Source organism: Colletotrichum phormii, assembly GCF_030913505.1.
Source record: "Colletotrichum phormii strain CBS 102054 chromosome Unknown BDP81scaffold_30, whole genome shotgun sequence".
Classification (NCBI taxonomy): Eukaryota; Fungi; Ascomycota; class Sordariomycetes; order Glomerellales; family Glomerellaceae; genus Colletotrichum; species Colletotrichum phormii.
This window is the reverse complement of record NW_026851472.1, coordinates 61,228-88,733: the sequence shown is the minus strand read 5'-3', so window position 1 is coordinate 88,733 and position 27,506 is coordinate 61,228. Positions and strand designations below refer to the sequence as shown.

Below are 27,506 nucleotides of genomic sequence, written 5' to 3'. Positions count from 1 at the left end.
TTATGAGCGATGATGACGAGAATATAATTGCATTGTCTATATTGAATAACAAGACTCAGACTTTGAAAGGAGATTGAATTAGTTCCTTGGTTTTTTCCGCGTGTGTATTTGACAGTGGTCTTTTCCGTGTAAGTGCTTTCTTTTATGGGTTAGCATCGCTTCTTATTGAGCCTTTTTCCGAAGTGCCAAGAGTTGAGTCTTTCCCTGGACGCGTCGTGTTTGGACCGCTAAAATGCATTTGGAGTCGCCCTCCACATTTACAGCTCAACTCATCGCTCACTCACACCCATTCCCGCCCGCGTTCTCCTCCCATCTCAAATTTTCATTCCTCCAATACAAACCATGTTTACATATGAAGGGTTCCTTGGCATACGGCACAAGCCATCTGGTATATGCCAAGGTCCTAGCATCTCTCCCGCCCAGGCCCTAGAATCTGCCCAGAGCGGCGCGGCCGTCCGGCGCGCTTCGTGGCACTGGGCACTGGGTAGAGGATCAAGGAATGTGGGAGTGAAGGAACAGAATGGGAGCGTCTCTCCTCGGGCTCAAGTTACCGAGGTGCAGAGGGTGGCTGATGAGAAGGAGGTGAGATGGCTGGCATCGTTGGGTGGTTTGGGAGCAACCGAGCAAGGCTGCTGTGCCAAGAGAAACGAACAAGGGGAGATAGGTAGGGGAGATAGGTAGGGGAGCGTGGTGAGGAGGAGTGAGTCCGCAGCGGCGTGATTCTGCGGAGGACCATTTCTTCCTCATTCCCTTGCTCATCACAATGGATCAACTTCACCACAACGGCGGGCAATACATAGCGGCACTTGCTACGGAGTGCATGGTGGTGATGACGGATAGCTGATAAGAAAGACTTTCACAAAGCCATGTCTCTCATCTTTCTGAGAACCAAAGTCCTCGGAGATTTGGGGGCGAAATACGACACAGTGAGTTTTTGCGGTGACTCTTGGCGCAACTCTGAAATGAGGGTCGAATATCCACTGTATGATCATCGCTCTATTTCATCTACAGTATCTGTACCTAACGTTGCTTTAGACGCCGGAGATGGAACTTCGGCACTTTGAGGTTGAATTTGCTGAGACCATGGACCCTTACAGTCCCCCGATGTCTATTCCGTACGTAGAACCCTTCAATACCGGGGACTAGCGGCACCATCCCGCCATCTCATCGATGGGGTGGTGTCCGTCGCGGACTTATCGGGGAGGTGATGGGCGGTAATCTGTCGCTCACCACCTAGAACCCGCCAATCACATTTCCTCGATGCGCATCTCTTGTCATCCCCTCAATGAGCCTGGTTCATCTGACTCTCTTCCCGCGTATTTGCGCTATATACGGAAGTCGAGGACGACAACTTGGCGGTCTTCGGATGAGGTCGCCGACTTGGCGATGGCAAAGACGGACAGGATATCTTCCTCCTCAAGCCTTTTGATATCCACAAGCGGCTCACCCATGAACCCAACGCCACTCCAGATCTCTACTGCGTCAGCGTAGGCTTTTGCTTTTGATGATTTGAGGATGCGGAGGGATGAATTGGTCGGGTTGGGAAGGATCAGAAAGAGATCACCAGTTTTGCCGATGGCTAGACGGCCGCGTCGAGGACTGGGTACCGGCCCGATGATATTCTGCGTCCATGTTCTTACTCAAGACGCATCGTTAGCTGAGTTAGATTGGTGCCTATGGAAAATCACAAGCAAGGCTGGCTGTCATAATCTCACCGTGGGGAAATCGATAGTAATGCTTCCATAGGCTCTCCGTTCATCGTGTCGCGGTTGAGAACATGCACCCCGCCCTCCTGATCGACTGCCCGGGCCTCTTGGTTTGTCAAACCTCGCCCCTTGGGGATCTCAAAAGCAACAAGGACGGGGCAATCAGGTGTAATTGAGCCTCCCTCTTTCAACGAAGCGATCGATTCGTCTTGCCCATTCTTCCATGTGTACCCTCCATCATTGCTATAAGCATAGCATATGTTGTGATTGTTTTCGGCACCATTGGGTCCAGCTTGTTGCTTGTGCTTCGCATCTAGAGGGTCATCCCAACCGTCGTAGTGGACAAAGCCGCGATATACCCATGTGGTATGTAGCTTGCCATCACGGTAGTCCATGCCATGAACGTATGGGTTGTTCTGGATGCCTTTCAGGTGTTTTCCAGCATACTCGTCAAACCTGTTGCGGCACGATATATGTACAGTAGGTCGTCCCCGAGACCAGCTTTGCCATTTCTGATGGAGAAGAACATGTTATCTCCCAAGGTACCAATACATGGGTAGGTAACGTAGCCGAAGTTCTCGTGAGGTAGGTCAATTCCGGGAACATGATCGAGAGTCGAAGTGAACACGTCTTTGCTCCATCGAAATCGTTCTGGATCACTGGCAATGCCTTCTATAGAATATCGGTATCTCAAGCTTGAGAGTCTGTTAGTGACGGTGGGGCTTCTCAAGATTGAAACAACTCGAAGCTACAACAACGAGATGGACAAAGGTAATCTTACACGTCACAGTGATGGTCGTAAGATAGGTGAATGGTACCATCGCCCGGACAGATGCCCATCTGTACGGTATTATGGCCATCGTCAGTAGTTTGGCGATAATCGTCAAAAACTATCGTCTGCCACTCAGTGTCAGGCAGTTTACGCCGAGCCAAATAGACGAAGAGAGGTTCTAGCTGAAGATCGTTCTCCGGACCTGAGGGAGAACAACTACTGTAGAACACGGCATATTGCCAACCCTTGAAGGAGATGATGGCGTCTTGCTGAAACGCGTTCCCATTGAGATTGCAGTTGCGGTGAGCCGTGTCCTGGCCCAACAGAGTGACCACGGGGGCATGAAGACGATGCCACCTCGTTGAGTGACATCCCGGCTCGTCAGTGCAGGCAGGTCAGGGACAAGCAAAAGCGGGGGGCTTGGTTCGAGCTGGGTATCTTGGCGCTGGATGTTAGAGGTGGCACTGGAATGCGCGGGCTTGGTGTGGCACGATCGAGGGTACGGAAGTGAAAGGGGAAACATAGAGGCTCTTGGAGTGGCTTGCATGTGTTTTCAACGTCGGGCCTTGGAGGACAAAATTCCTCCGTCCTGTCTCTACACGAGAATATCTCGCGATGACGATACAGCGACGCGCCGACTTTGTGTCGAGATCGCAGGACTAGACCAAAAGCCTCTCAATAGTCCAAGAACTAACATAACCTGATGTTATAGCTGGGTAACTCTATTAAAGTCTGAAGACCACGAGACAACCGTGACGGGTGTGCATCCGAGTTCCATAGTCCTGGGCTGCGACTGTACGGCACATGCCGAATTATTGGTTCGTGGATGGCTACAGATGCAAATGAGACGCCAGTGCAAGCAGTGCAGGGCGTGACAGGTCTAGCAGGCCCAAGGACTCGGATCCGGAACCAAAGAGACATGACGGGGAGGGAGTGGTATGTGGCATCGCATGATGTTGGCCGAAGTCGACCGGAGTGGCTCATTTAGCGCCTGGTGTCTCGAACATATTTGGACTATCTACATGCAGACTTGTTGACGAATGAGTTGAACCAACTACCACATACGAGTGTGAATCAACGTGCGTACCAGAAGAAGATTGGAAAGCTTCGAATATAGAGTATTGGCAGAGAATCAGACTAGATAGATCCGGTCACCCAGGTCAGAAACGCGGATTAATTTTTCCGTCAAATGAACGAGCTTCAAGTCTTGGTGCCAAGCCTTAGGATCCAGCGCCACAAACTCGAAGTGGTGTCGCGACAGATGGGTATGGCCGTTGGAACCCCAGACTCGAACCGTGTTTGACGGGGGTTGGTCGAATCACGATCTATCTTACCCTACCTGGAATAGTCATCAAGGTCATCAAAGAGATGCTAGATCGAGTCTCAAATGGGACGAAAAAATGAGACAAAGTCCAACAACAGCTTAGACTGTGGTTTCGGTGGTTGAAGACATCTACGAACGAGGCTTGTCTAGCTATGGTCAAGCGTCAACGGAGAGGCGTCGTCTACTCTGATAGAATCATTCTTCGTCCATTGACAAAGTCCGTAGGCTGCCCGTCAACTTGCTCACGGTCTAGGTATTCGCCCATAGTTCGTTCGTGTCTCTCTGTGCCACTTCACCCACCTCCTCTTCGATGACCCCCGCGATCTCCAACACCTCTCCATCCCCATTTCTCCCACCTGCACCCTTACTCCGCAGAATCCACCCGTACGGGGATGGTTCGACAAATGGGCTACCGGTTGGAGCAGAAACGGGTCCGGGACGTGGGACGAAATGGTGTGGGAGGCGCCGGAACCACGTTGGTTCGATTCATCGAGAGACTACGGAGTACCACTCTAGTCTCTTGCCACTGACTGGTTGTCAGAGACTCTTTGGCTCTTTGGTGTTTGCGTGTTCTTGTAACCCTGTACGGATACATCGTCCCATGCCCGGACTTCCCTGTCAGCGCATACGCAGTGCAGAAAGGACTAAACCAAGTCCAGCGCACTAAACATCTGCTCCCTTGTCTACACTCTATCCGTAGTTTCGTACAGCCAGTCATGGCAGTCGAACTCTACGGCCCATGCAGAGTACATCTCCACGCTCTTATTCTCTTTGCCTTTTTGCCTCGTCCCTCTTTCTCCACCTTCGCAAGTAGCCTAAATTCTGTGATGGGGGAGACAACCAGAGATGCATCTCCCAGCAAATCACGCGCCATGTTCGTTGCAAGGAGCGGTCCACATTTCGGCGATGGAAACCGCAACGAGGATAGCCACAGCTCGGGGAGCCGTTCGTCCTAGCAAGCATACGGATACTTTATTCTTGCTCCGCTCTGAGTTCCCTGGGGCACCTGGGGAACAACGGGAGTCTTCTCTGGGGCCCCAGAGAGCCACGTCTATCGCTATTAAGGTTGAACTGCTAGCACATGTACCGGCGGGCGTTGTGTTTCTGTTGTTGCCATCATGAAGAATCTGGTATATCTTGGAGGCAACCCCGGCGGACAGGGCCATCTATGCCTTGATTTCATTATCTTCACACCAAAATCAAGCCTACCCCTTGTCAAGTTGATGGTTCGTATGGATGAACAGTCCGTGAGAGCCAGGCTAGCAACCCAGGCGAGCTCGAGGCCACTGAGAAATAGGATGCGCACGTGTATGCTTCGATCTCCCACCAAAGTCCTTCCATGGCTGCGATGATGATCTCCCCTTGGCTCGCACACTCGTACCCGAGCATCGTTCCTGTCGTCCATCTGACTAGAGTGCCATCCGTTCTGCCTTTAGCCTGCCAAGCCTAGTCTCTGAGACTAGCCCAGCCATGCCATGCTTGTTGCTGCATCCCATCCGGCCACCTCGACGGTCGACCACCACCACAGTTACCACACACCCCCAAGATGCTTGCCGAATCCCACACTTTGCCGGAAGCCTCCAATTGCACGACCTGGTCGGCTGATCGCAAAACCGAATAGGTTCCCCCTCCCCCAAGGCCAAGCCGTTCCTCTGCCGCCCCCGTCGGTCCAGCACCGTCGGGCTGCCCTCTCCGTCCCCTCTGAATGGCGGAAAAATCTCATGGACAATTCACCGTCCGTCTTGGTACTCGTTGAGGGTCGGTATTCCTGGAGTTCAGAGATACAGATGAGCGGACGAACGAGCTAGGCGAGACAGGATTGCAGCAGGGGTTCTTTCGTTCTGGACGGGCTGGGAGACGCACAGGAGCGCATTGCGACCATGGCTCCGGACAGTTAGGTACTCCTCACCAGCACTCCAATCCCCTTTTCCCCAGGTTACTTTCTGCTACGGATACATGTGAGATGGCAAATTGCTTACTATTCTGGCAGTGAGGGGTCCCCGGGTTTCCATCCATCTGGGGAAAGACGAGGGTCCTGATCAGCAAAGAAGGGGAAAACACCATTAGAGATTTCCGATATATCAGGGCCGCCATCCCGCACCCTCTAGCCCATGCTTTCTTTCTCTTCGTCGCACCGTCTCCTCATCCAGTCTCCAGCCCATCACCACCCCCTCACCTCTTGAGCTGACTCACCTTGGCTTGAGACTCAACCATCACAGGGTGTCGTGTCACGTCACGTCGGCTACCAACCATTCAACTGCGACAGCAACACCCAAGCCCGCCAAAGCCTGGCCACGTCGTAGAGAAATCAACCGCCCAAGATGACGACCATGCAAAAGGTCCTCAAGAAGATTGTCCACAATGAGTCCATGGAGACGGACCCCCCAGAGATCTACGGATGGAGAGTCTTCGCACTCGCCGCCTCCGCCTGCTTCGGTGCTATGTCATTCGGTTGGGATAGTTCCGTCATTGGCGGTGTCGTTGTCATGGAGCCCTTCAAGAAGTAAGTGACGATCAATGCCGTACCCGCTCAAAGAACAAGATATCACCCATAGAGTATGATGAGACTGACTTGTCCACCAACAGCGACTATGGACTCAAGGATGCCGAGCCCGTCGAAACCGCCAACTTGACCGGTAACATTGTGTCTACTCTCCAAGCCGGATGCTTGGTCGGTGCTCTTATCGCCTCCCCCATGACGGACAGATTTGGCCGCAAGTGGTGTCTCGTCACTGTCGCTGCCATTATCCTCATCGGTGTCATCCTTCAAGCTGTCTCTTCCGGTAGAATCGCTGCCATCTTCGTCGGTCGCTTCATCGCTGGTCTCGGTGTCGGTGGTGCCTCTTCTATCAACCCTCTCTACGTCTCTGAAAACGCGCCTCGTGCCATTCGTGGTCTCCTCACTGGCATGTACCAACTGTTCATCGTCACAGGAGGTATGATTGCCTTCTGGATCAACTACGGCGCCGAGGTCAACTTGACGGGCAAGACAATGTACGTCTTCCCTCTCGCCATCCAGGGCCTGCCCAGTCTTATGCTTCTCGTCTGCATGCTTTTCTGCAACGAGTCTCCCAGATGGCTGGCCCGTCAGGACAAGTGGGAAGAGGCCAAGAAGATTCTCTCCACCCTTCGCAACCTGCCCGAGAACCACCCCTACCTCGAGGACGAATTCCAGGAGATTGTTGACCAGCTCAACCACGAGAGACAGCTCATCGGCAACGCCACCTTCAAGAACCTGCAAAAGGAGATGTGGACCATCAAGGGCAACCGCAACCGTGCTCTCATCTCCATCTTCCTCATGATCTGCCAGCAAATGACGGGAACCAACGCGATCAACACCTACGCCCCTACCATTTTCAAGAACCTCGGTGTTACCGGTCGCTCCACGCCTCTTCTGTCAACTGGTGTCTACGGAATCGTCAAGGTGCTTGCCTGCATCTGCTTCTTGCTTTTCATGGCCGACTCTCTTGGCCGTCGTCGCTCGCTTCTCTGGACTTCCATCGCTCAGGGCTGCTGCATGTTCTACATCGGTCTCTACGTCCGCATCTCCCCGCCTATCCAGGGAGAGCCTGTCCCGGGTGCTGGCTACATGGCTCTAGTTGCCATCTTCCTCTTCGCGGCATTCTTCCAATTTGGTTGGGGTCCAGCATGCTGGATTTACGCCTCTGAAATCCCGGCAGCTCGTCTTCGTTCCCAGAATGTCGCCCTCGCTGCTGCCACCCAGTGGCTCTTCAACCTCATCGTTGCCCGTACTGTCCCCAACATGCTGGCCACCGTCGGTGCTCACGGCTACGGGTAAGTGACTCGCTGCTCATTTCTCTGATCATATGGACATTCAGCTAACATTGCGACAGAACCTACCTTATCTTTGGAAGCTTCTGTTTCTCCATGTTCTTCTTCGTCTGGTTCTTCGTCCCCGAGACCAAGGGTATCTCACTCGAGCACATGGATGCCCTCTTCGGTGTCACCGACTACGACTCGGACAAGAACCTAGCCCACGACAACGCCAGCGAGACCAAGGCCTCCCCCGAGATCCAGGTCGAGTCTACCAACCCCGCCCACGCCCACGTCCGCAAGGAGTCCGCTTAGATGGCTCCGTTTGGAGACATGATGGGAGTGTTTGTAAGGCGATGCCATAATGTCAAATGATGGGAAGTTGCAAGCGGTTTTGATCTTAGATGAGATTTAGAAAGGGGTTGAAATGCGTAGTGTGAGATGGTCACTACGTACCCAGTTGCGCCATTTGATACCAATCTTTTGAGTCCAAAGCCATGCACGGCAGAGGCCTATGATCATTAATTCAATCGAAATTTGAATTCACCATGACGCTTACTTGCCAAGTGAGACCAACTGCGTCGTAGCTTCTTGCGACCGATCGTCCTCGGAGTCTATGAGATGGAAACACAATTGTCATTTTCTGCCTTACTTCCCCTTTACCGCATTCGGCCTTCATTCATGTCATATGGAGGCGATTAGTAATCGTATGGAATCAGGTAGATTTCTTCGCCGTAAAGAAGCTCTGAGCAGCAACGCTTATAAAGGACTCCATGGTTCGTAGGCCGGCACTGCATCACAGAGCAGTTTTGAGAGAGATACGAGAGAGATAGCACCATTGGGATTACGCCTATAAAACGCTGCACATTGCCTGCTTGCAGCCGGGTATTGCTGGGGCGACATCATGCCACGATCGCTGACGATCGCTGACAGAGTTGCCCATGAAACGCCAAAACCTATTGGATCATTTGGAATACACCCGAAATACCAAGTCGAACCATCCGACTTGTGTCCATAGCCCCGTATCCTTTTGCCCCTGTTGCTGTGCCGCAGCATGTTGTCCAGAAGGAGACCCCCAGGTAGACGCCTAAAGTAGCTCCATGACCACATATGAATTGAGAGAAATAGATCAAAACACGCTTGCAAGTATAAAAATGCACACCGAAACAAGACTCGTCTACTGTCCTCCAGGAGCTCCCGCACCATCGAAGATGATGAGCGGCCACTGACCGACGGGAGCTGTGACAGAGGCCATATCGGCCACGGTCGCGGCTTCAGTCACAGCATTGGGATCCCTTGACGCACCGCCCAGGGTCAACAGGGCATTAGCGCTGTACCTATCTTGACTGTCTGCCATCGCCGCTGTCCAGTCGTGCCAGGTATTTCCTTGCGAGGCTGATTGTCTCCAGAGAAGCTCTGCCGCAGCCGCAGAGCCAGCCGGATCTGCGACGTGCTGAGTGGCTTGGGATGCGAACGCGATTAGCGGGTTGGTCTCGGCCGTGTTGTCATCCCCGTTTGTGGGCTGCGTCGCCGCAGGCGTATATGAGTATCCGTTGTTTACCTCGAAATTACTTGTCGATGCCATAATGTTGGCATTTGGTGGCTGCTCTGTGTAAGCTAGCGAAGGATATGGGGTTGTCCCATTCTGATTCTCTTCGCCGGGAAGCCCGTCGGGGTAAAATGCTTTGGTAGCCGCTTCGTCGGCACTGGCAGCGAGGGCTTGCGCTGCTTGAGGCTGAGACGTAAGCTGAAAGGGGGACGCCTCTGCCGTCGACGGTTCGGGCTTGATCGTCGGGGGAAGTGATGAATCTTTCTGTTTTTGATCGTGTTCAATCCAACTGATTGTCCTCTCAATGATGACACTGATTTCGTTACTAATACGAGTGCCAGTTCCTAGATATGGGAGGTTAGTGTCAGAGTTTAGCAAGGCATATTTGGGATCTTGCTCACCTAGTAGCGAGACAATCGCATTGATGATCTCCATCCAATCCTTCATCTCCTCTCGAAGGGTTGCAATCTGATTAGGCGTTGCCTCAAACCTTCTTTCCCAATGAGCGACCAATGTGGTGAAAATCGCGGCAACGTATACTGCCATTTGATACCACGTCGTATCGAGAGACTTCAGCTTCACGAGGCTCTTGACGGCATTGAGCATGTGCGCAGCAGTCTCTTCGCATATGCGAGCATTTTCGAGGAGGAATTTGCGATCGCTGGTCATGGCCACGGATGGATGGCGTAGACACAGCCGAAGCTCAAGGGCGTACATCTGGATGTATAAGGCATACATACGGCCTTCATGTTCAGTTTGCCCGGGGTTGATCTGAAGCGGTTCGGGAAGATTTTCCTTCCATAGACGAAGCTGCTCTTCGAGAGAGTTGACAACATCAACGTAGTTCTTGGGGTCGCGCTTGACACTGTAGATGTTGGAGTACATTTCCATGAATAAGGGCAAAATCTTGAAGCCTGCCAGCCCAACGTGATATGTGCAGGGCGTCGTCACTGACGGGTCTACGCCGTCTGGTGTCAACGCCTCATCGGCGATCGGCTCGGGAAATTCGACGTCGTACTCTTCAACCGTGATAGGCATAGGCCGCCCAAGGCGCCCGTTTAGAGTGACGTAGACGAGGAGGATAGTCCACCAAGTGCGCTTTCTGATCTCGTTTTCGAGATTGGTCGTCTCACCGGGCGCCTTCATGGCGCGGTGCATATTCAAGTCGATGGCGCGGTGGAAGGCAAAGTTGGTCACCATAGAGCCGCAGCCTGGCTTGGGGAAGCTACGACTATGAGCGCAAATCATTGCCATGGCCTGAACGGCCGCGACAGATTGCGAGGATGCCAAGTCAAACATCTTACTCAGAGCATAGTGATAGTGCTTGTTAGACAGCTCGTTGAGTTGAGATCGTGTTTCCTGCTGCTCCCAATTTCGCACGCCGTACTGGAAGTAAATGGTCGCAAAGACCATGTGCACCATGACCTGATCAGGCACACTTGCTTCGAAGCCGGGTTCGTCGTACATACGAGTGAGCTGTATATGGTCAGAGCTGACACAATTGTGCCGAGATCGGTCAACTTACGATATTCATGAAGCTAGGCTTGTGTAGGACTGGCAGGAAAGGCCAAATCATGAGGAAGTACCATTCAGAGTATGTAAAGGCGTCGTTCCTCGAAGGGAGCTCGATGTTGACTGTAGGGTTGATGTTCATGCTGGATTGGAGGAAAGATTGTAGAGACTTGTTGTACAGGGGCTGTGCTTCCTTGGCGTCTGGTATCGGCTCGTCGATATCGGGGGCATTGAAAGAGGTGACGTCTATTGTCGTCCCTAGAATGGACAGCTGAGTGCCCTTGATGGAGCTGAGAGGCGCGCTGTCGGAACCAACGCCCAAGTGATTATGGACGGGACGGGACTCGAGCGTCGATCGAGGGAATGAGCGACCACCAGACGGTTTGTAGTTGTAGTTCTTAACCCAGACAGAACCGACCTTGGTCCAGGCATCCTTCTCGTTGGGGTCTTCGATGGCATTGCCCATGTGGTCATAGGTTGCACCAGGAGTCGGATAGTTGATGGCATAAGGGGACCACTGGTACGGTTTGACCTCGGTGCCATTGTTCTCGAGCAACTTCTCGAGCTCGCGGATGTGGCTCATCATGTCTGTCTTTTCCCTTTCGAGCTCCTGGAGGTAGCCTCTCCTTTCGGTTCGGCCGGTGACGCGATCGGTAACGAAGCAGTCGAGGTTCTGACTGATGCAGTGGGAGCATCCTTCGGGGAGGGCATCGCATCGGATCTTCCTGACCTAAAATTATTATCACCAGGGTTAGTAAGGGGAGGCAAGATTCAAGAGGGAATGGGACGATCCAGTGTCATGAAAGGGCCAGGACGACGTCAAGGAGAGCAGTCGAGACGTACCTTGCATCTGTCGCAGGCCTGGCCGGTCCTTGTGTAGGACGACAGGCGATTCTTGACAACGGACGAGAAGTCCTCCTGGCCGCCCTTGCCGAGTCTCGGTAGCTTCACCTTGGCCGCAGGTATGGAAGCGACATCGTCGGAGGGAGTAGCAGCATCGCCAGCTTCTGCCGGTCGCTTGGGTGGGCGACCCGGCATGGTCTATCGTTTCCTCTCCCTCTTCTTCTTCCTGCTCTATTGGTGAGAATCGTAATTCGTAAATGGCGCAAACTTGTAGCGACGCGCGGGACGGGAAGAGAGTCGCGACGGGGATTGCCGTGGATGATGGAGGTTGCCGCGTTTTTAGGAGAGCTGTGCGCTGCGCTGCTGAGGTACCGGAAGGACAGCCGGGGGGAAAGCGTCGACTCCAGTGGCTCCCTTCAGGCTTCAGGGGGTAGAGAGACTGGGGGGCCGCGGGCGCTGGTCGCAAACGCACTGGGGGTGGGCTCCCAACCTGTCGGGATGCGGGAGGGCGGCAGGGCGGGTTCCAGGCCAAGCTATCCGTAAATTGAACCTGTAAGGAACCTTGACTCACTGAGCTTGATTTTTTTTTGAAGGCAACCCAGCTCACTCACTGTACTGTATCCGTACGCTACGTGCCAATTCAAAGGACGCTTGCCACTTAGTCTGACGCTTGACACGCGGGGCCAGTCTAGAATCAATGCTCTAGACCTACTGATGAGACCTGATTCCCCAAGTCAGACTGGCTGATAACGGAATCCAGTTGACGTTGAAGGCGTAAAGTTGAGTGAGAGCTGTGAAGTCTGTGGATGTGGAGGCTGCTAAAGAGACTGGCTGAAGTGAGACTCGGTAAGATTGGACGAGTGATAGTGCTGATTGCTCGTGAAAGCTAACGGCCGGAGGTAAGTAGGTAGGCATTCGTGATTCAAGTGGAAAGGACATGTAAACCAATGAACCAGATGGCAGGGCAATCGCTGTCAGTACCTATGGTAAGAGTAAGAGAGATGTGGTTTGTGTGATGAGATGTGAGATGTGATATGCCAGACTGTTCGACTTTCAACACCATGCCCCCAGGAAATTTCTGGCGAGTGAAACGGACGGACCAGAAAGGACGATGCGCATCTCTCAGCATGCCAAGCCTCGCATACAAAATCAACTTCGTTTGGGTTCGAGATTGGGTCCAAAAGGAAATCGAGGGCGATGAGATTCGATGAGCGATGAGGTGGCGCACGGAGGTGGCGCACGGAGGCGTCGGCCGACAATGGACGGGAACGAAAGATCCCAGGGTTCCAAGGTTCTAGTGCCAGGGCCAAGGCCGTAGACTAATACGAAAATGACTACCAACGTATTACAATTCAAAGTCTAGCCCTCAAAACTATCCGTCCAGAGTCAGCCTGTCCGTTGTTGACCTACCATCAGCTCGATACGCTTGCAATCGACCCGTCCTTCGCAGGTAAGAAACCCATGTGCTCATGAACCCATTGGCCTAGGTAGGTAGTTGCTCCCCCATGATGCCCTGCCCATGTCTCACTAGACTTCTAAGCGTCGTCCGGCCTGCCGTGGTCGGGTCCTTCAAAGGGAGCCCACGAGCCTCCTTTGTGGCCTTGCCGCGAACGTACCGGCCCAAGTGCCATCCCAGCGTTCTCAACTTGCGGCAAGTCTTTCCCCGTCCGGCGACTACTAACGCGGCAACGCCGCCGAGGAAAGTCAACGAGTTTGAGCAACGGGGCAAGGCACGCGGATATGGCTGGGGTATGTGATTCTCTATTCTGTACCGACCCGGATTCGGACAACCTCTATTCGAGATGAGACGCCTTAATTAGCGAGACGCCCTACGGCAAGTCATCCCGAGACCATGGAATCGTGGTCAACGCATCTTCTTCGAGTACGTTGACTACCTACCCTGACTCTCTTCATGAAAGCATGCACAGTCCAGGGCTGATGTGCCAAGTCTCGTTATTCCTCCTCTACAACGGGTTATGAATAACACGCCCAAATGTCTGTGTGTATGACAGTTTCGCCCAAGCTCAGATGTCACCGTCTCTCATGGCGCGTACGCATCGCCATCATGGACCTCTAATTGGAGGCTGAATCGCGGAGACGAGCAGTCCAATCAACATCGGAAACACGGCTTCACCTAGCCCACGGTTGCCGCGTCACAGCAGGGCTGCCGGGTATGATGAGGCCCATGCCAGAGGACGATGCGTCTGAAGAGTTGGGCCAACTGACATGCCCTTTGCAAGTCGTCCATGGACGACATGTTGGGTCGAAGATGAAGATGTTGTCAAGTGAGACATTTCTGCTTCATTAAAGGCCATGGAACTCTCGCGTGGCTCACCAACGCAAAGTGACTCAAATTCAACATTATTCACTTTGTCCGGATACATTCGTGTCAATCGTTTGGCCCTGATTGGACCTTGAACGGATACAACTGTTCGGAGCCCCTTCCGGTCTCCAAAGCACAGCAGTAACTGGACAGTATTACTCCTTACTCATTTGTGCAATTGTGCCTGGGCTTTGGATAACATGACGAAAACGAAAATAGTCACCGAGTAAGTCAATAATCTTATTTCCAAACATGAACCAAAATCTGAAAATAAAGGAAGCGCAAATGCTAGACCTCAGGTGACGTGGTCTCGCGGAAACTCTGACTTGTGAGGCTGCCAGGACGCAGGGATTCTTACCAGGTTGAATCATCAACAGACCACAGATAACAGATAGGTAATAACTTAATCTCCACAGAAAAAGATGTGATAGGCCTTCAATAAGGTTCTTAGCCTCGGGGAAGGAGATGGTGTTAGTCTCTTACACGTGTAATGCATGCTAGGAGGAAACAGTCACACTAGCTATTACAGCCCGAGCGGGGAGGGAAGATTTAATTTGAGGGAGGAATGAAAACCAGACCTGGTCAGGGGTTGAGTAAATTGCAACTGACTGATAAATTGATTCAATCGAGTATTCGTGAATGAATGACTACCTTAAGTCATCATATGAGTGAGTGAATGAGTGAGTGAGTGATCGGATGAGAAGGAAGTTCTTGAAACGTGCCGTGAGATGAGATGCCCTGAATTGCAGCGAAGAATTTATAGCACCGCAGAACACCAAGACGAAACAGCAGGGCAGGCAGGTGGGCCTACGGAGTAGCTGAGTCTGAGGTGTCTGTAATTCTGACGTGGTCGTGCCAGGGAACCCCGCCATTGCGGTGCCCCTCCAAGTTTATCGTCGCTCGATAACAAACTTCAACACACTGGACGGCGGCACCTCTGAAATTCAGTCCTCCCAAGTTTTACCCCGCGATACTTTTCGACCAGACCACACCTCAGCTTCAGCGTTCCAAACCAAACACGGCACTCTCCCACACAGCTCTATCCTTCCATCCGTCTTCCCATTCTTCTGATATTTGCGTCTCCATCTAGCATCCAACATGTCGTCCTCCATCATTGAAACCATACCCATCGATCACGTGCCTGCCGATCACGTCGTTCACGTCGCTTTCTTCAAGGATATTCAGAATGCTGCCTTTCTGCACCAACAGCTCCTCGCCCGCAACGCAGACTTTGAGTATGCATTGATTGATGCCTCTGTGGTATGGAAAGCAATCCACCTGCATGAAAAACAGCCTCCAGGATTCACTAACAATTGCAAACTTCAACAGGCCGTCTCTCGAACCCATATTCTTGCTGCTGCTTTCAAGGCCGTGACCGCAAAGGTCGACGGCAGTCTCAAGACCCCAAACGTCCATTCCGAGCTCGTCGCATCCCTCAGCTCTGCGAATAATGTACGATGATTCGCCTTCAGTATCAAGAGTTTGGTCCAAGGTACTGACTGGTAACCAGATCGCAGAAGCCTACCGTCGCTTTGGCATTAGCCCGTCGACCAAGGATGTGATCGTCGTCAAGATCACTTCCCCGAACGGCCCGCCCTCAGCCGAAGACGTCGAGCAACACCTCAAGGACAACTTCCAGGGTACTCCCACCCCGTTCACGGACGAATCCATCTCGACATCGACAGATTGGGCCAAGGTGCGCAAGTACTACAAGTTGAACGGTCTCGCGTGGCTCGACGCCATCAAGGACGAAGCAGAGCGCAGAGAACAGCTCGAGACTCTGGTTTTGGGCGCAATGGCATTGCGCACGGCATAAGGTGCCAAGTCCTGCCGACGCATTCCCTTAATCTACAGGAGACCCGCCTCTATTGCCTTTGAATGGGTTTGTCGTAAGTCGTAAAATCATAATTGCTATACTACAAGTCTAGGGGTATATCTAACCTCGCTCGTAGGATCCAGCTCTTTGCAACCTCAGCGATTCGATTTCCAAAAAGCGCGTCAGTTTAGACGGATACCCCAATAATACCCTTCACTCTCCTCACCAATTCGTTGAACATCGCATTGCGTCCACTCCGCGTCCGCTGCACCGCGTCTCGATTTTCATGCGCCCTCCTGAGGAGATATTTCATGCACTCTCCAGTCGACCCCCAAACGAGATACTTGTACGCTTCGACGGTCTGGGACTTTGCTCCTTGCTGTTCCCGCACATTTTCCGAACCTGTCGGACAAACCAGCTCGCAGCTAACTTCGTCTGCCATGCCTTGCAATTGTGCAAAGGCAACCTGGGTCTTGGACTCTCCGTCAGTGCAAATCTCGCGGGCCCGCCTGACGGACTCGGCATTGTGGGAAGCGATGACCAAGCTAATTGGGGGCATTTGGAGGTCGCCCTGCAAAACATCTCCCCATTGTTTCTTGAGAAGACTTTTGGCTATGCCATCGTAGCAGGCATCCGTGCCTTCTTTCGTGTCGTGGATGAGGTGTCTCGGGTCGGATCCAATGTAAGCGCCACGTACCAGCTTTACGCCCATCGTGAAGCCTTCTTCTTTTGCGACTCGGAGATGTCTTGACAGAGTCTTGGGGGTTGACTTGAGATACGCCTGATACGTCCCGTAAACGAGGGCTTGCCCAGGAACGGTATTGTACTTTCGCATGTACTTCATAGTCCAGTCGTCGATGCCAGGTTGTAGAGAAGCCTGCTCAGCATCGAACAAGAGGCAAACACCACGCTCGGCAGCGAGGGAGCAGATGGAGTTCATGGCGTCGGCCAAGGCGGGAGAGGGTGGCAAACGCTCTGCGAGAGAATGAAGTGCTTGGCGGCCGGCACCAGTGAATCTATAAAAGCGTTTAGTAGCCATGGTTGAAGAATCAAGATGGGGGAATGAATGAAATGAAGGGGTCTGTCTTACTTGAGAGCAACAAAGTCTCCCGGTTCTGCTAATCGCACTGTCTCCAGGGTGCCCTTGGCCCAAGGAATAATCTCGTTGCGAATGCACTCTTCTGCCATTTTGCCTTTGCTGCATGCGCCCAATTCCTTCTTCTGGGCGTCGGTCAAGACAACCTCCTTTGCATATCCCAATATGACACCTGAGAAACCGATATCTTTGAGACCCTTGATGGTTCTGCCTACTTCGACTGGGTTTTCTCCGGCGCAGAATTGCGCGTAAAAGGTATTCTTTAGGAAGAAGCGTAAGAGCGGGTTCCTGTCTGGATTGAGTAGCGGGTTGGTGGTGTGCGCGAGGACGGACATTAACCATAGCGAGGGCGGAAGAAGGATAGGCGAGGAGGATATTGTTGTTGTTAGTAAGGAGCGGATGATCATGTGAAGAGGAAGGACTGATAGGGGTGCCGAGGGGCCCATTGGTGGTGATGATGATGATATCGTTGCTGGTGATGGCGTTTTAGGTTCAAGTGCCAATTGTCTAGGTGTTGTGTCTGCTGCGTCCAAGAGCTGGTCATTGGAGGAAGACCGCCTTGTAGACGAGTGGATGGATCTATCCGTCGCCATTGTGGAAGGGAGGCTGCCATGCTGCCGACTTCCAGCGCGCGAAGTAGACAACAGGAAGGCGGCATTCAGTGATCTTCTCTTGAGAGCCATGCTGTGTCGTTGAGCAGGCGCAAACGTGACGGTAGCCCCAGAGCCGCAGGGCGAGCGAGCCCTGTGTAGAGGCCGAGTCATCTGGCGAAGTAGAAGCAATGTTCAAGGGCAATAATCAATGGAGTACGGATGGAATCGAGCTTGGCAATTGTGGCAGTCAAAGTGGTGATTGCTTAGTTCAAGCTAAGTTTTCTAGTGATGAATGACTATTTACTCAGTTACACAGAACGGCGCAAGAGGGCTTTAGAGGTAATGAACTCGACGATCCTACGAAGATCATGGCCTTTATCTAGTCCGTCCTTGCATGGCGCCCGTACCCACGGACGGTTCCAAGGCCGTCTCACGGACTGGACCGTTATCTCAGGTAGGCCAGGGTCAATGGCCAAAAGGATGATGTATTTCCTGCTCGCCGAGGCCGGCTAGATAGCCAACGATGGCTTTGGTCAGGTCGAACCAAGCCCGTTATCTCTTCCCACAGACCCGTCACGTGGGCATCTTGTGTCATTGAGAGACAGCCGATTGTAGCCGGATCCGGATGCGGATGCGGAGCGTTCGGACGGACCCTGGGGTTGGTGCAGTGCAATCTGCAATGCCCCCATTGGCGAATAGCCTTGGCCTGTGATGGCGATTGGATTGGAGTCAATTTCGATAGCTTCGATGCAACCATGCTATTCTGCGACTCGAACATTCCAGTGTTTGTGACTTTTTGGTCTGCGGGCAGCTACCTGGCAGACTGGCGGGGTTCTTGGTACTTGGGCACGCCCAGATGCAGAGACAGTACCCTGCGGCAGCCTGTCTCGATTTCGCGCAGCGTAGGGCTAGTCGGGCCATGTTGAACCGGGAGGCGCAATGACATGCGGGCAGAGGTCACGCGCCAGCTTCGTGGTACTCTGCTATACTCCCAGGCTTGGCGATGCTCGGTGCAACCAACAACCTAAGGTTACGCAGCTCCTGAAGGATGGCTTGTTGCAATGTGATCCCTTTCTCGGGAGAGATCTCGAGCTTAGCCACTCTGAGGCTGATTGGCTTTCGGTGCCTTGCCAGATCCAAATCGCCGGCGCAGAGATTCGACGTAGCCAATAGGACGCCCTCGAGCAAGGCCAACGGCGTCTTGTAATCCACCATATACCAGTCCAAACAGGAGACCGTATTTTGCTGTGCGTGCTGCCGTCGGAAGAGAGAAGCGGTCTGTATTGAAGAATCGTTAGTACGCATAAGATGCTCACCGTGAAGTTGGGTCAACATACTCCATAGACTGAAAGTACCGGCCACTGTCAAACTGGCCGATACAGTACTGATGAGATCGCTCTGGCCACGATACCGGTCGATTGTGCTCTCTAAACCAAAGGCCATGAGGGTCCAGAAACTTAGTCTAGCTCCCATAGTCATGCTTTCCCTGAAGCCGCCATACATAGTATGGTAGTTCTTGCTCTTGTGGTATAGGTACCATCCGGTCGTGGTTGTGGGCATCTTGTGCGCGTGTTCGGCGCGGAAGCGCAGCTGAGCTATGCGGCCTCCATGAGCGAGACCCAGAGTGGTGCCGATACCGAAGCCAATGAGTCCTGCTAGCGGAATTCGCGCTGGTGTGGGGATGGAGAGACGAGCGTCTGAAGGCTTTTGGCCGAAACTGAGGCTCTCGGCCAACGTCATCTGCGGGCGTTCGGCCATGGTGATGCTGGTGTTTGAGCGAGAATCAGCCTGGGATCGAAGTGTAGAGGGTTCGTTGGCGTATTCAGGCATTCCAAACGAGCCTGCGATAGGTGGCTGTTGACGATTGAAGACTTTGGCGACGGAGACCGGGATGCACCGTCAATCTGCTCATTTAGAAGTCCGTGATGATCCGTCAGCTGTAAGGAAACTGGTCGCCTGAGGTGGAGGAGCTTGGGCCACCACTCATAAAACACGAAGTCATGTGATTTCGCATTGGGGAAAGTGCCCCGCGGACCCGAGCTCCGTCGCGACTCCCCGCTGCCCTGCTCACAGCTCACCTTAACCCTGCTTTAATTCTTGCACCCACCGACGATCCGAACATCTTGGTTTGCGACATCCCACCTTTGCCTCCAACGCTACGCTACGTCTTGCCTTCAATTGCGCCTGGTCCAAGTACATCCAACCCACGGCACAATCGATCTGAGAAGATGGTGCGACTATTACTCTGTGACTCTCTGCCTGCTTAGAGCTGACGGTGCTAACCCTCCATAACAGCAGATCGATGAGACCTTCTTCTCAGTGCGCTTCAAGCACGGTGCGCACACCATCTTGATGTTCGTCGATGGCCAACAGAAATTCTCCGAAATAACCACGTCACTGCTCGAGGTGCTCCGCGACCGCTTTCCCGACGGCCTTACAATCAACCACACTTCCCCCGAGACGACCTCCGTTCCTGAAGGCGATGTACAATTGGCGTATGCCCTGCCCATCAATGCTGCCGATTTGACGCAAGGATGGAAGAACATCAAGGTTTCGGATAACGATACTCCAGTTGCAAAGGGTTTCAAGGACAATTGCATTGTGGCATTCTCATTCGACACTGACGAGCCCGAGTTCTTGGTCGATATCCCGACTCTGGAGGAGGAGATGGAGGATGAAGAGGGCATGGGATCTGACGCATGAAGATATTTTGGGATTTCAAGAACGATGCATGCATGGCGTTGGGCAACGGGGTCACAACATTGAATCATATCTCTCAAAGGGAACGGCCTTTGACAGTCATATGACAACATCTGGCTGCACAGGTGCACACCGAGTGATAAAGCGATGCCTTTCATTACTTTGCACTTGGAAATAGAAGATTGATGTCCAAGATTTCATGAGTATGGCAACAACCTTCTTTTTAACTTCCAGACCTTATTTAGCCACTTCAGACAGTCTATGATGGCTTCCTTGTCTGGAAAGACATCAAGATAGACAGCCTGGTCTCTAGTACTGTGGGCTGATGTGAACCTGGAGGCTGACTGTGGCTTTTCGATATCCAAAGAACTGCCCTACATTTAATCGGCATTTGCTGCAAGTGGTAGGAAGATGTATTCGTCGCATCGATTCACATCGTATCGAGGTGGGAGACCACAGTGATGACAGTGACTGGAACAAATGACGTCGGTGGCCTGGACCGGGCCATAGCTTACAGGTACCTTACTTATGTACCTAAAGAAACAGGGGGCTTTTGGGGACTCCATCACACCTTGGGGGGCCTACGGGTAACGGAGTACCTTAGCCAGGGTTGCAGTCGCTGTACCCAGTTGGACCCCTTTTCCACACATGTTCCGTCCCATGTCACCCCCCGAATGCAAATTGCGACGGAAAGCTGGACGAAACAGGAGAGGGCTGTTTATTTCTTCCCATCTCAACTGTATTCGTACGATTCTTAGTGTTTTCTTTTCTTCTTTCTGCTTCACTCCTCTCTTCACAACAAGGAGGCCCGACACCAACCACAGCTGCAGAGTCGTCGACTTCTGCTTCATGCTGCCGTCTACATGTCCCTCGTGGCCCTCCTCCGCCATGGCCTTCGCCTCCTGCTGCCGCTGGCGGTAATCTCGACCTTTTACCTCTATCTTTATCCCGTCTTTCTGGGATGCGCTTTTCCCGTCCCTCCAACCGGCAGCGCATCGACCTCGAATAGTCCGAGCCCCGTCGCCGACAGCAGTGCGGCTTCTGCTTTCCTCGAAGCTGCGCGACAACATGTTCCTCTACCAATTCCCCTCCGATCAAGCGAAGCTCGCCCCGCGCCTTTCCGCCTTCTTGCGCTCGGTGACCCCCAGCTCGAGGGCGACACGTCCATTCGAAAGCACGATGGCCCAATCTTTCCTCACGCAAGAAGCTTATGGTCCCATGTGACCTTCCAGTCGAGCAATTCGTTGCGCCAGCGCATTCGTCACTCTCTGCACGACGTTATCGATGTTTTCCTAGAGGACGTCTTTGAAGAGCTCGAGTCGATTCGCAAGCGGATAGACCTCTTTGGCAACGACTTTTACCTGGCACACATCTTCCGAACGGTACACTGGTGGACTCGCCCTACCCATGTTACCGTGCTTGGCGACCTCTTGGGCAGTCAGTGGATTGGCATTGAAGAGTTCCGGCGCCGCGGCCGTCGGTACTGGGATCGCGTGGTGCGAGGAGCCGAAAAGGTTCCAGACGAAACCGCAGTGTTCCCGGCCATGGAGTATGACCTCACCGACTACCTTTCTGCGTCTGGTGAGCCCTCCGCCGTGTGGCCGCGCCGTGTCATCAACGTGGCCGGTAATCACGACATTGGTTACGCCGGCGACATCAACCAGGACCGATTTGGTCGATTCGAGCGCCTCTTTGGCAAGGCAAACTACGAGCTGCGCTTCGAGCTACCCATCCAAGATCCGAAACTCAACACCACCATTGTGGATGACGAGCAAAACCCCGAGTCCGATCGCCTGCCCCCAGAGATTCGCGTCATCGTCCTGAACGACATGAACCTAGACACTCCGGCCAAAGACACGTCTCTGCAAGACGACACATACGCCTTCATCAACGCAGTCATTGAGACTTCAGCCGCCGTAGAATACAGCGGTCATTTCACCGTCGTGCTGACTCACATCCCGTTGTACAAGCCTGAAGGTGTTTGCGTCGATGCGCCCTTTTTCGACTTCCACGGCGACCACGACGGTGGCGGAGTCAAGGAGCAGAATCTTCTCTCGGCTGACGCGAGCAAGGGCTTCCTTGAGGGCATTTTCGGTATGAGCGGTAACACGGAGGCGCCCGGCAACGGCAGAGGTCGCCGCGGCATCATCTTGAACGGTCACGATCACGAGGGCTGTGACACGTACCACTACATCAACCAGACGAAACCAGACCAACAAGATCGGTCATGGGAGGTCGAAATTTGGCCGACAGCAAAGGGCCGCGGCGCAGTCGGGGCTGCTGGTGCTCCGGGGCTGAGGGAGATCACCGTCAGGAGCATGATGGGCGACTTTGGCGGCAACGCAGGTCTGCTCAGCGCCTGGTTTGACGAGACCACGTGGACTTGGCAGTTTGAATATGCAACCTGCGCCTTGGGTACCCAGCACTTTTGGTGGTTCGTTCACATCATCGACCTGATTGCCGTCGTGGCACTTGTAGCTTACGGCGTCCTATCTGTGACAGCGACAAGCAGCGCCTCGGTCACAGCACCACCAGTCCAGGTGGAAAAGAAGGCAGTTCAAAACGGGGAGGCCAAATAATAATAATGTTGCTCAAATACCCGGCAGGGAAAAGCCTTGTCTCAGTTCTAGTATACAATCTCATTTTGTAGCATTACTCGCATCCTCTTGCAATTTCCATCGGGCATGCCGTAATTTCATCTACGTCCTTTTGCGCTGCGATAGCAACATCCGCCGGTGTCCATCACCTTAATGCTGCTGCACAAAAGCATACGGGGACACTGCTGTTGAGAGAATCTCGGACTGTTTCTAGGCTGTCACGGACATCTCTCATCAATGACCGAGCTGCCCTTTGCCATAGGTTCCACGATTACATTTCGCAAGGCAACACCTCCGGACAGCTCCGCGGTGAGGCAGTTATTGAGGCGTTCAGCTCACACGCGCAGCATGCGATATTAGAATAGATCATGCTGTGTTCTCTGTCACTTCACTTGCCAACATTGAATCCAGGGGGCACGATGCTGCAGAGGGCTGCCAGATTGCGCTGCGTGCCTGATCAACTGCGAAATGTCTCACCGCCATGTGGTTTCGTATAACGTCTGTGAGATCCGTGAACACCTGTACTGCTGAAGACGTGCCATGTATCAATAAGTTGCAGTACGAGAGAACAGGATGGGAGATGCAATGTCGACACGTTCCAGACAACACCTGCTGCGCAGGTCGAATAGCTCTAATGCCGCGAAGACGCGACCTCGTCACGTCGCACAAGTGCCATAGAAGCAAGTTCAATTCTATCACAACGGTGAAAGGACTTTCCGTCGCACGTACTCTGTCTTATCTCCTACCTCTCGGCATCCCTTGCTGGAGGCCGGTTGCCCTGCTTACCGGGAAGAGCAAGGCGAAAGATCTCATGATGGATTCTATAAGTGTTGCTCTGTTGCTGTCTCGATGGCAATTGCGGTTATACCAGTACCACCTTTCGCACGGCATACGACAGGAAGTAAAGAACGTCTTGATCACATGAACTCACTCGGACCTTTTGGACTCTAGACTCAACGTTAAGGTGGCTTCTCAAGTTGTGAAGGATTCGAGGCTTATCAAGAAGCACAGAAACCGTCACCAGACCAAGAGTCATCATTACTTTGACAAAGCTGTTGCTGTGCCAGCGTGTACTTCATCGCGCAGCCTCATGCTGAGTGAACCGCAAACATTGACGCAGATGATCTTGTGGTGATACTTGCTGGAAGCGAACCTGGGAAAGAAAAGAGGCTCTTGTTAGATATCAAGAGAGTATATAATCCGAGGCTACAACGACGTCGAGAACATGGATTGAGAGCATCAGCATCAGCATCAACCAACACTCCAATACAGGCCTAAGTCTTCTCAACGGCAACATTTGATTATCTATTTCCATCTCCAGAACTCAACATCACTTCCAAGCAACAAACCCTCAACGCCAGTCTCTCGATACCATCACAAGATGCGCTTCTTCCAACTCACACTCTTCACTCTCCTGACGGCACAAGGCTTGGCCCTGCCAACCACACAAAAGCCGGGTACCAACTCACTCGCCGAAGAAGACCCAGTCATCGTCGCAGGAAAGACACCGCCATTCAACCCATTGTGGCACTACTGCCAATTGTCGTGCCGCTGCGACGAATTGAAGGGGAAGGTCGGAGACGGGTACGTGAGATCCTCATCGCTCTGCCATTTCCATATTTTTCACAAAAGACTGTTGCGTTCTAGTGAACTAATCTTTTGGCAGGTGGTTTCAATGCATCACAAATCCCCAATGCGAGCAGTGTGAGAGAGTAGGAATGAAGAAGCCCCCGCCACCGGCTTGAGCAAGAAGCTCCCTTGAGAGGAACCTTGTATCAACCTTACGGAAGCCATGACAGTTGCCTCGAGTTGATCAGTGGAGGGAATTTGGAATGGATGGTTTGTCAGGAAACCGGCCACTTAAGATACCAAGTACTTGAAGAGGGCAATTAGCAACACTGGCTTGCGATGATTGATGATGAGAGACGTCTAATGGGCCGCAAACCAGTGGGCTTGTAGTAGGTGACGAATAATGGATATCAATCAAACAATATGGAACTTGAATGGGTGAACTCTAGGTTCTAATCGATTTCACCGCGTGACTTGATTGCAGCATAATTTGATACCGCACAATGGTACGTCAAATTGATTGAGCCACTCCATCATAGAGTTGGTCTAGCAGTGTAGTAGTATACAGAGATTCGTACATATGCAGACCCACGTCGTCGAGTCTATATGCAAGTTGGGACGCCTCCTCGCCGTCCAAGCTTGCCTGATAATACAAATACAGATAGTTTTGGTAAGAGGAGAGAAGAAATGGGCCGTGGTGGAATGCACAAGATGTGCTGATTAGCCGGGGTTTGTTTGGTTTTGCGTGGCAGCCCCCTCTTTACTGCTTCTTGTTGGCCTCGTCACCCTTGACGAACCATCCACTGAAGGAGCCCATCATGCTCTGCATGGCTTCTTGCTGGGCCTTCTCCTGCATAGCAGCCTCCTCCTTGAGCCACTTTTCACCGTTTTCGCGAATCTCCTTCTCGAGCATCTCGTAGTTGCGCTGGCCGCGCTCACGGGCAATATCCTGGAGCATCTTGCCCTGGGCGAGAGCCTCGTGGGGGTTCTGTTCTCCATCCGGGGAAACCATCAAGGCCATGTTGGAGGGCTTGAGGCCGAGCATGCCACCCAGCAAGCCCATGCCCGAAGGCGCCTTCTTCTTCTTGGCCTCCACCTGCTTGTTGAACTCGGCACGTGCAATGGCCTCGCGGCGAGCGAACTCGGTAGGAATGTGCTTGCCCTCGAAGGACTTGAGAACCTTGCGAACATCGCCGTATTGCATCGTGTGGATGTACTCGAGGAAGGGAATCAGGCTGACAAGCTCCTTGTCCTTTGACTCGCCCTTCCACTTGGGAAGAACAATGGCGTTTTCCGGCTGGTTCTGGACGTGCTTGTCACTGCTGTCGATAATGATCACCTTGGACAGGTCGCGGTTGAGGTAGGACAGATCCTGCGCCAGAGTTAGTGATAGAACTGAAAGTGGTTGAGGGGTAGTTTACGAACCTTGACAACTTCACCATCCTTGTACTTGGTCGCCTCGCGGTAAAGGGGCCACATGATGAAGCGGTAAGGGTCAAGTTTGCGAACAAGCGGCTCGCCAATGGCGAAAGGAACGCTGGTGAAGAGAACCAACTCATAGTACTGGCTCAGGTAACGCAGAAAGTAGTCGACGCCGGGGCGCTTGGCTACTCTCCAACCGTGCTCGCGGGTCCACTCGCTGTGAACAAGCATATCTTCCAAGCTAATACACAGGGTGTAGGGACGCTCAAAGGACGGATCGGGATCGGGCAGCAGCTTCTCAAAAGCAGGCTCCTGGTAGTAGTTCAGGAAATCGCTAGTGCGGGCAGTGACTCTGTTCCACCAAGCGGCGAACCCCCAGCCGTTCGGAGCATCCTCGGCGTGCCGAACTTCGTCTGCCTTGTCTTCCCAGTTGCGGCCGAGATAGACGGCACCTGCAGCGCCGAAGCCGACGAATGCGAGGAACAGGCGACTGGCAAACTGCTGTCTTTTCCTGTCCGTGGATGAGACGTATGCCGAGTCGGGAAGCTCTCCACGTCCGCGACCGCCACCCTGGGCCACAGCCTCCTCCTCAGCGAGGGCAGCCAGCGCGGCCTTGTTTGTCGCACCAGACATCTCGTATGCTAGGGTAGACGGGATTCCTTGGGTGAGATCGGGCAGCGGTCCGGTAGGTGCGGCGGGCTCAGGGGCTTCGGTGTTATCGGCGGCATTCTCGGCGTCGGATTTGGGAGTTTGCGTTGACGATGTCTTGGATGAAGCTTCGGCAGCCTCCTCGTAAGCTGCTTTGTAGTCGGGACTTGACGACGCTGAGGTTTCCTCTGGCGTTGACTCGGAAGACTTTTGCTGGTCAATCGGCTTATCTGAAGAAGAGTCTTTCGGCTTGTTGTCCTGGGCGAAACCCCTGGTCCATGATGAAGCTAGGAATTGCTGTCTCCTCGTAGCTGGTGTTGCGATAGAGCGGTAGAGCTGCGCCGCAGTCGGCTGCAGACGCGCGATGCGAGCTGCCCTTGACAGCATGGCGTTTCACGGGCCAATGAGGACGTATAAATATGTTGAAGGCTCCGAGCCTGGAGAGTCGTCTTTGATCCGAAGGTTGATGGATAATGGAGGTGTGCTGCGCCAGCTGACGAAAAGGATGCTGGTGCTGGCGGGCGAGGTCGAGGTGGAGTGAGTTTGCAGATATTCGTGACGAAGGCACTAGAAATTTTCGAGGAGGAAGCACTGGACCACCTTGAACTCTGACTAGGGGAACGAATGACAGCAGGCGTTGGGCGGTGCCTTTAGGAGCTCTCCACTGGCTGCTCGGAACCTCTGTGGCTGCCCTGGGGCCTGCAGCAGGCGGGAAGCTGGTGCCACCGTGGCCGGGGTGAAAACTGCAAAAAAGCATTTGATCCACTAAAATTTGGTGCCGAGTATTTTCCGGATAAGTCATATCACATCGGCGATAAGTGCATCATCTCCTTCGAATGAGGTCATTCTCGATGGAGATGTTGCCCCACTCAAGGTACTTATGCGAAAGTAGTCAGCAACGATTGGCCACACTTCCCAGTGCTTAGTTAATCAAGCGCACGTCCTCTGGGAAGCGGCTCACGTGCGAACCTTGTCCAAATGGTGGATGCGCGACCGATGTTCTTCGTCCCCTCCGGCAGTGACCTTCATGCATGAGTTGCATCCACCGAGAGAGTCCGTCCATCCTGCGTGCCGCCCCCCCCTCTCATAACTGCGCCCGACCCCCAATACTCCCATTCGCAACACTTCTCACCTCCACTTGCATCTTCTTCCTGTTGCAACTCTCGAAGAGTACCCTAGGATTACCTTTCGCCTGGCCAAACACCTGAGAGATACAGACAAACCCACACAGCCGTCCAACTCAATCTAGCACAGTCACAATT

The 27,506-nt window shown here is 53.0% G+C and overlaps 10 protein-coding genes across 10 annotated transcripts; 5 read left to right on the top strand and 5 right to left on the bottom strand.

Moving 5' to 3' along the window:
• Positions 1-1,325: 1,325 nt before the first annotated feature.
• BDP81DRAFT_465425 (uncharacterized protein) lies at positions 1,326-3,399 on the bottom strand (the record flags this gene model as incomplete). Its single annotated transcript, XM_060594277.1, has 6 exons — positions 1,326-1,639; positions 1,716-1,749; positions 1,784-2,130; positions 2,163-2,401; positions 2,488-2,835; positions 3,179-3,399. The coding sequence occupies 6 exons, from the start codon at positions 3,397-3,399 to the stop codon at positions 1,326-1,328; spliced, it is 1,503 nt and encodes a 500-aa protein (XP_060439192.1).
• A 1,087-nt stretch (positions 3,400-4,486) lies between these two features.
• Positions 4,487-4,810, top strand: BDP81DRAFT_136103 (uncharacterized protein). The gene has a single exon (XM_060581784.1). The coding sequence runs from the start codon at positions 4,519-4,521 to the stop codon at positions 4,756-4,758; it is 240 nt and encodes a 79-aa protein (XP_060439191.1). The 5' UTR covers positions 4,487-4,518; the 3' UTR covers positions 4,759-4,810.
• Positions 4,811-6,123: 1,313 nt separating this feature from the next.
• On the top strand, positions 6,124-7,891 carry BDP81DRAFT_454607 (general substrate transporter; the record flags this gene model as incomplete). The annotated part of the gene is made up of 3 exons (XM_060592966.1): positions 6,124-6,305; positions 6,389-7,597; positions 7,657-7,891. 3 exons carry the CDS (start codon positions 6,124-6,126, stop codon positions 7,889-7,891), a joined length of 1,626 nt encoding a protein of 541 aa, XP_060439190.1.
• A 506-nt stretch (positions 7,892-8,397) lies between these two features.
• BDP81DRAFT_484959 (uncharacterized protein) lies at positions 8,398-11,787 on the bottom strand. The gene is made up of 4 exons (XM_060595131.1): positions 11,481-11,787; positions 10,651-11,367; positions 9,527-10,601; positions 8,398-9,469 (listed from the first exon to the last, which is right to left on the bottom strand). The coding sequence occupies exons 1-4, from the start codon at positions 11,673-11,675 to the stop codon at positions 8,754-8,756; spliced, it is 2,703 nt and encodes a 900-aa protein (XP_060439189.1). The 5' UTR covers positions 11,676-11,787; the 3' UTR covers positions 8,398-8,753.
• A 3,114-nt stretch (positions 11,788-14,901) lies between these two features.
• On the top strand, positions 14,902-15,619 carry BDP81DRAFT_332416 (kinase binding protein CGI-121-domain-containing protein; the record flags this gene model as incomplete). Its single annotated transcript, XM_060585592.1, has 3 exons — positions 14,902-15,063; positions 15,133-15,255; positions 15,314-15,619. The coding sequence occupies 3 exons, from the start codon at positions 14,902-14,904 to the stop codon at positions 15,617-15,619; spliced, it is 591 nt and encodes a 196-aa protein (XP_060439188.1).
• A 187-nt stretch (positions 15,620-15,806) lies between these two features.
• On the bottom strand, positions 15,807-17,161 carry BDP81DRAFT_332396 (proline dehydrogenase; the record flags this gene model as incomplete). Its single annotated transcript, XM_060585589.1, has 2 exons — positions 15,807-16,635; positions 16,710-17,161. The coding sequence occupies 2 exons, from the start codon at positions 17,159-17,161 to the stop codon at positions 15,807-15,809; spliced, it is 1,281 nt and encodes a 426-aa protein (XP_060439187.1).
• Positions 17,162-18,401: 1,240 nt separating this feature from the next.
• Positions 18,402-19,066, bottom strand: BDP81DRAFT_399513 (uncharacterized protein; the record flags this gene model as incomplete). Its single annotated transcript, XM_060588584.1, has 2 exons — positions 18,402-18,586; positions 18,646-19,066. 2 exons carry the CDS (start codon positions 19,064-19,066, stop codon positions 18,402-18,404), a joined length of 606 nt encoding a protein of 201 aa, XP_060439186.1.
• Positions 19,067-19,410: 344 nt separating this feature from the next.
• On the top strand, positions 19,411-20,485 carry BDP81DRAFT_359320 (uncharacterized protein). The gene is made up of 2 exons (XM_060586380.1): positions 19,411-19,539; positions 19,604-20,485. The coding sequence occupies exons 1-2, from the start codon at positions 19,537-19,539 to the stop codon at positions 20,009-20,011; spliced, it is 411 nt and encodes a 136-aa protein (XP_060439185.1). The 5' UTR covers positions 19,411-19,536; the 3' UTR covers positions 20,012-20,485.
• A 135-nt stretch (positions 20,486-20,620) lies between these two features.
• BDP81DRAFT_439775 (uncharacterized protein) lies at positions 20,621-22,853 on the top strand. The gene has a single exon (XM_060591436.1). It carries the CDS (start codon positions 20,872-20,874, stop codon positions 22,585-22,587), a length of 1,716 nt encoding a protein of 571 aa, XP_060439184.1. The 5' UTR covers positions 20,621-20,871; the 3' UTR covers positions 22,588-22,853.
• A 1,746-nt stretch (positions 22,854-24,599) lies between these two features.
• On the bottom strand, positions 24,600-26,819 carry BDP81DRAFT_359316 (NLI interacting factor-like phosphatase). The gene is made up of 2 exons (XM_060586379.1): positions 25,600-26,819; positions 24,600-25,546 (listed from the first exon to the last, which is right to left on the bottom strand). The coding sequence occupies exons 1-2, from the start codon at positions 26,629-26,631 to the stop codon at positions 24,935-24,937; spliced, it is 1,644 nt and encodes a 547-aa protein (XP_060439183.1). The 5' UTR covers positions 26,632-26,819; the 3' UTR covers positions 24,600-24,934.
• Between the last annotated feature and the right edge of the window lie 687 nt (positions 26,820-27,506).

Bases quoted from the DNA above. Each gene is read 5' to 3' on its own strand.
- BDP81DRAFT_136103 (XM_060581784.1), top strand. From the start codon at position 4,519: ATGGCAGTCGAACTCTACGGCCCATGCAGAGTACATCTCCACGCTCTT.
- BDP81DRAFT_484959 (XM_060595131.1), bottom strand. From the start codon at position 11,675: ATGCCGGGTCGCCCACCCAAGCGACCGGCAGAAGCTGGCGATGCTGCT. The intron at 11,368-11,480 runs GTACGTCTCGAC...TAATAATTTTAG, and splicing joins AGGCCTGCGACAGATGCAAG to GTCAGGAAGATCCGATGCGA. The intron at 10,602-10,650 runs GTAAGTTGACCG...GACCATATACAG, and splicing joins AGCCTAGCTTCATGAATATC to CTCACTCGTATGTACGACGA.
- BDP81DRAFT_439775 (XM_060591436.1), top strand. From the start codon at position 20,872: ATGTCCCTCGTGGCCCTCCTCCGCCATGGCCTTCGCCTCCTGCTGCCG.
- BDP81DRAFT_359316 (XM_060586379.1), bottom strand. From the start codon at position 26,631: ATGCTGTCAAGGGCAGCTCGCATCGCGCGTCTGCAGCCGACTGCGGCG. The intron at 25,547-25,599 runs GTTCGTAAACTA...ACTCTGGCGCAG, and splicing joins AGGATGGTGAAGTTGTCAAG to GATCTGTCCTACCTCAACCG.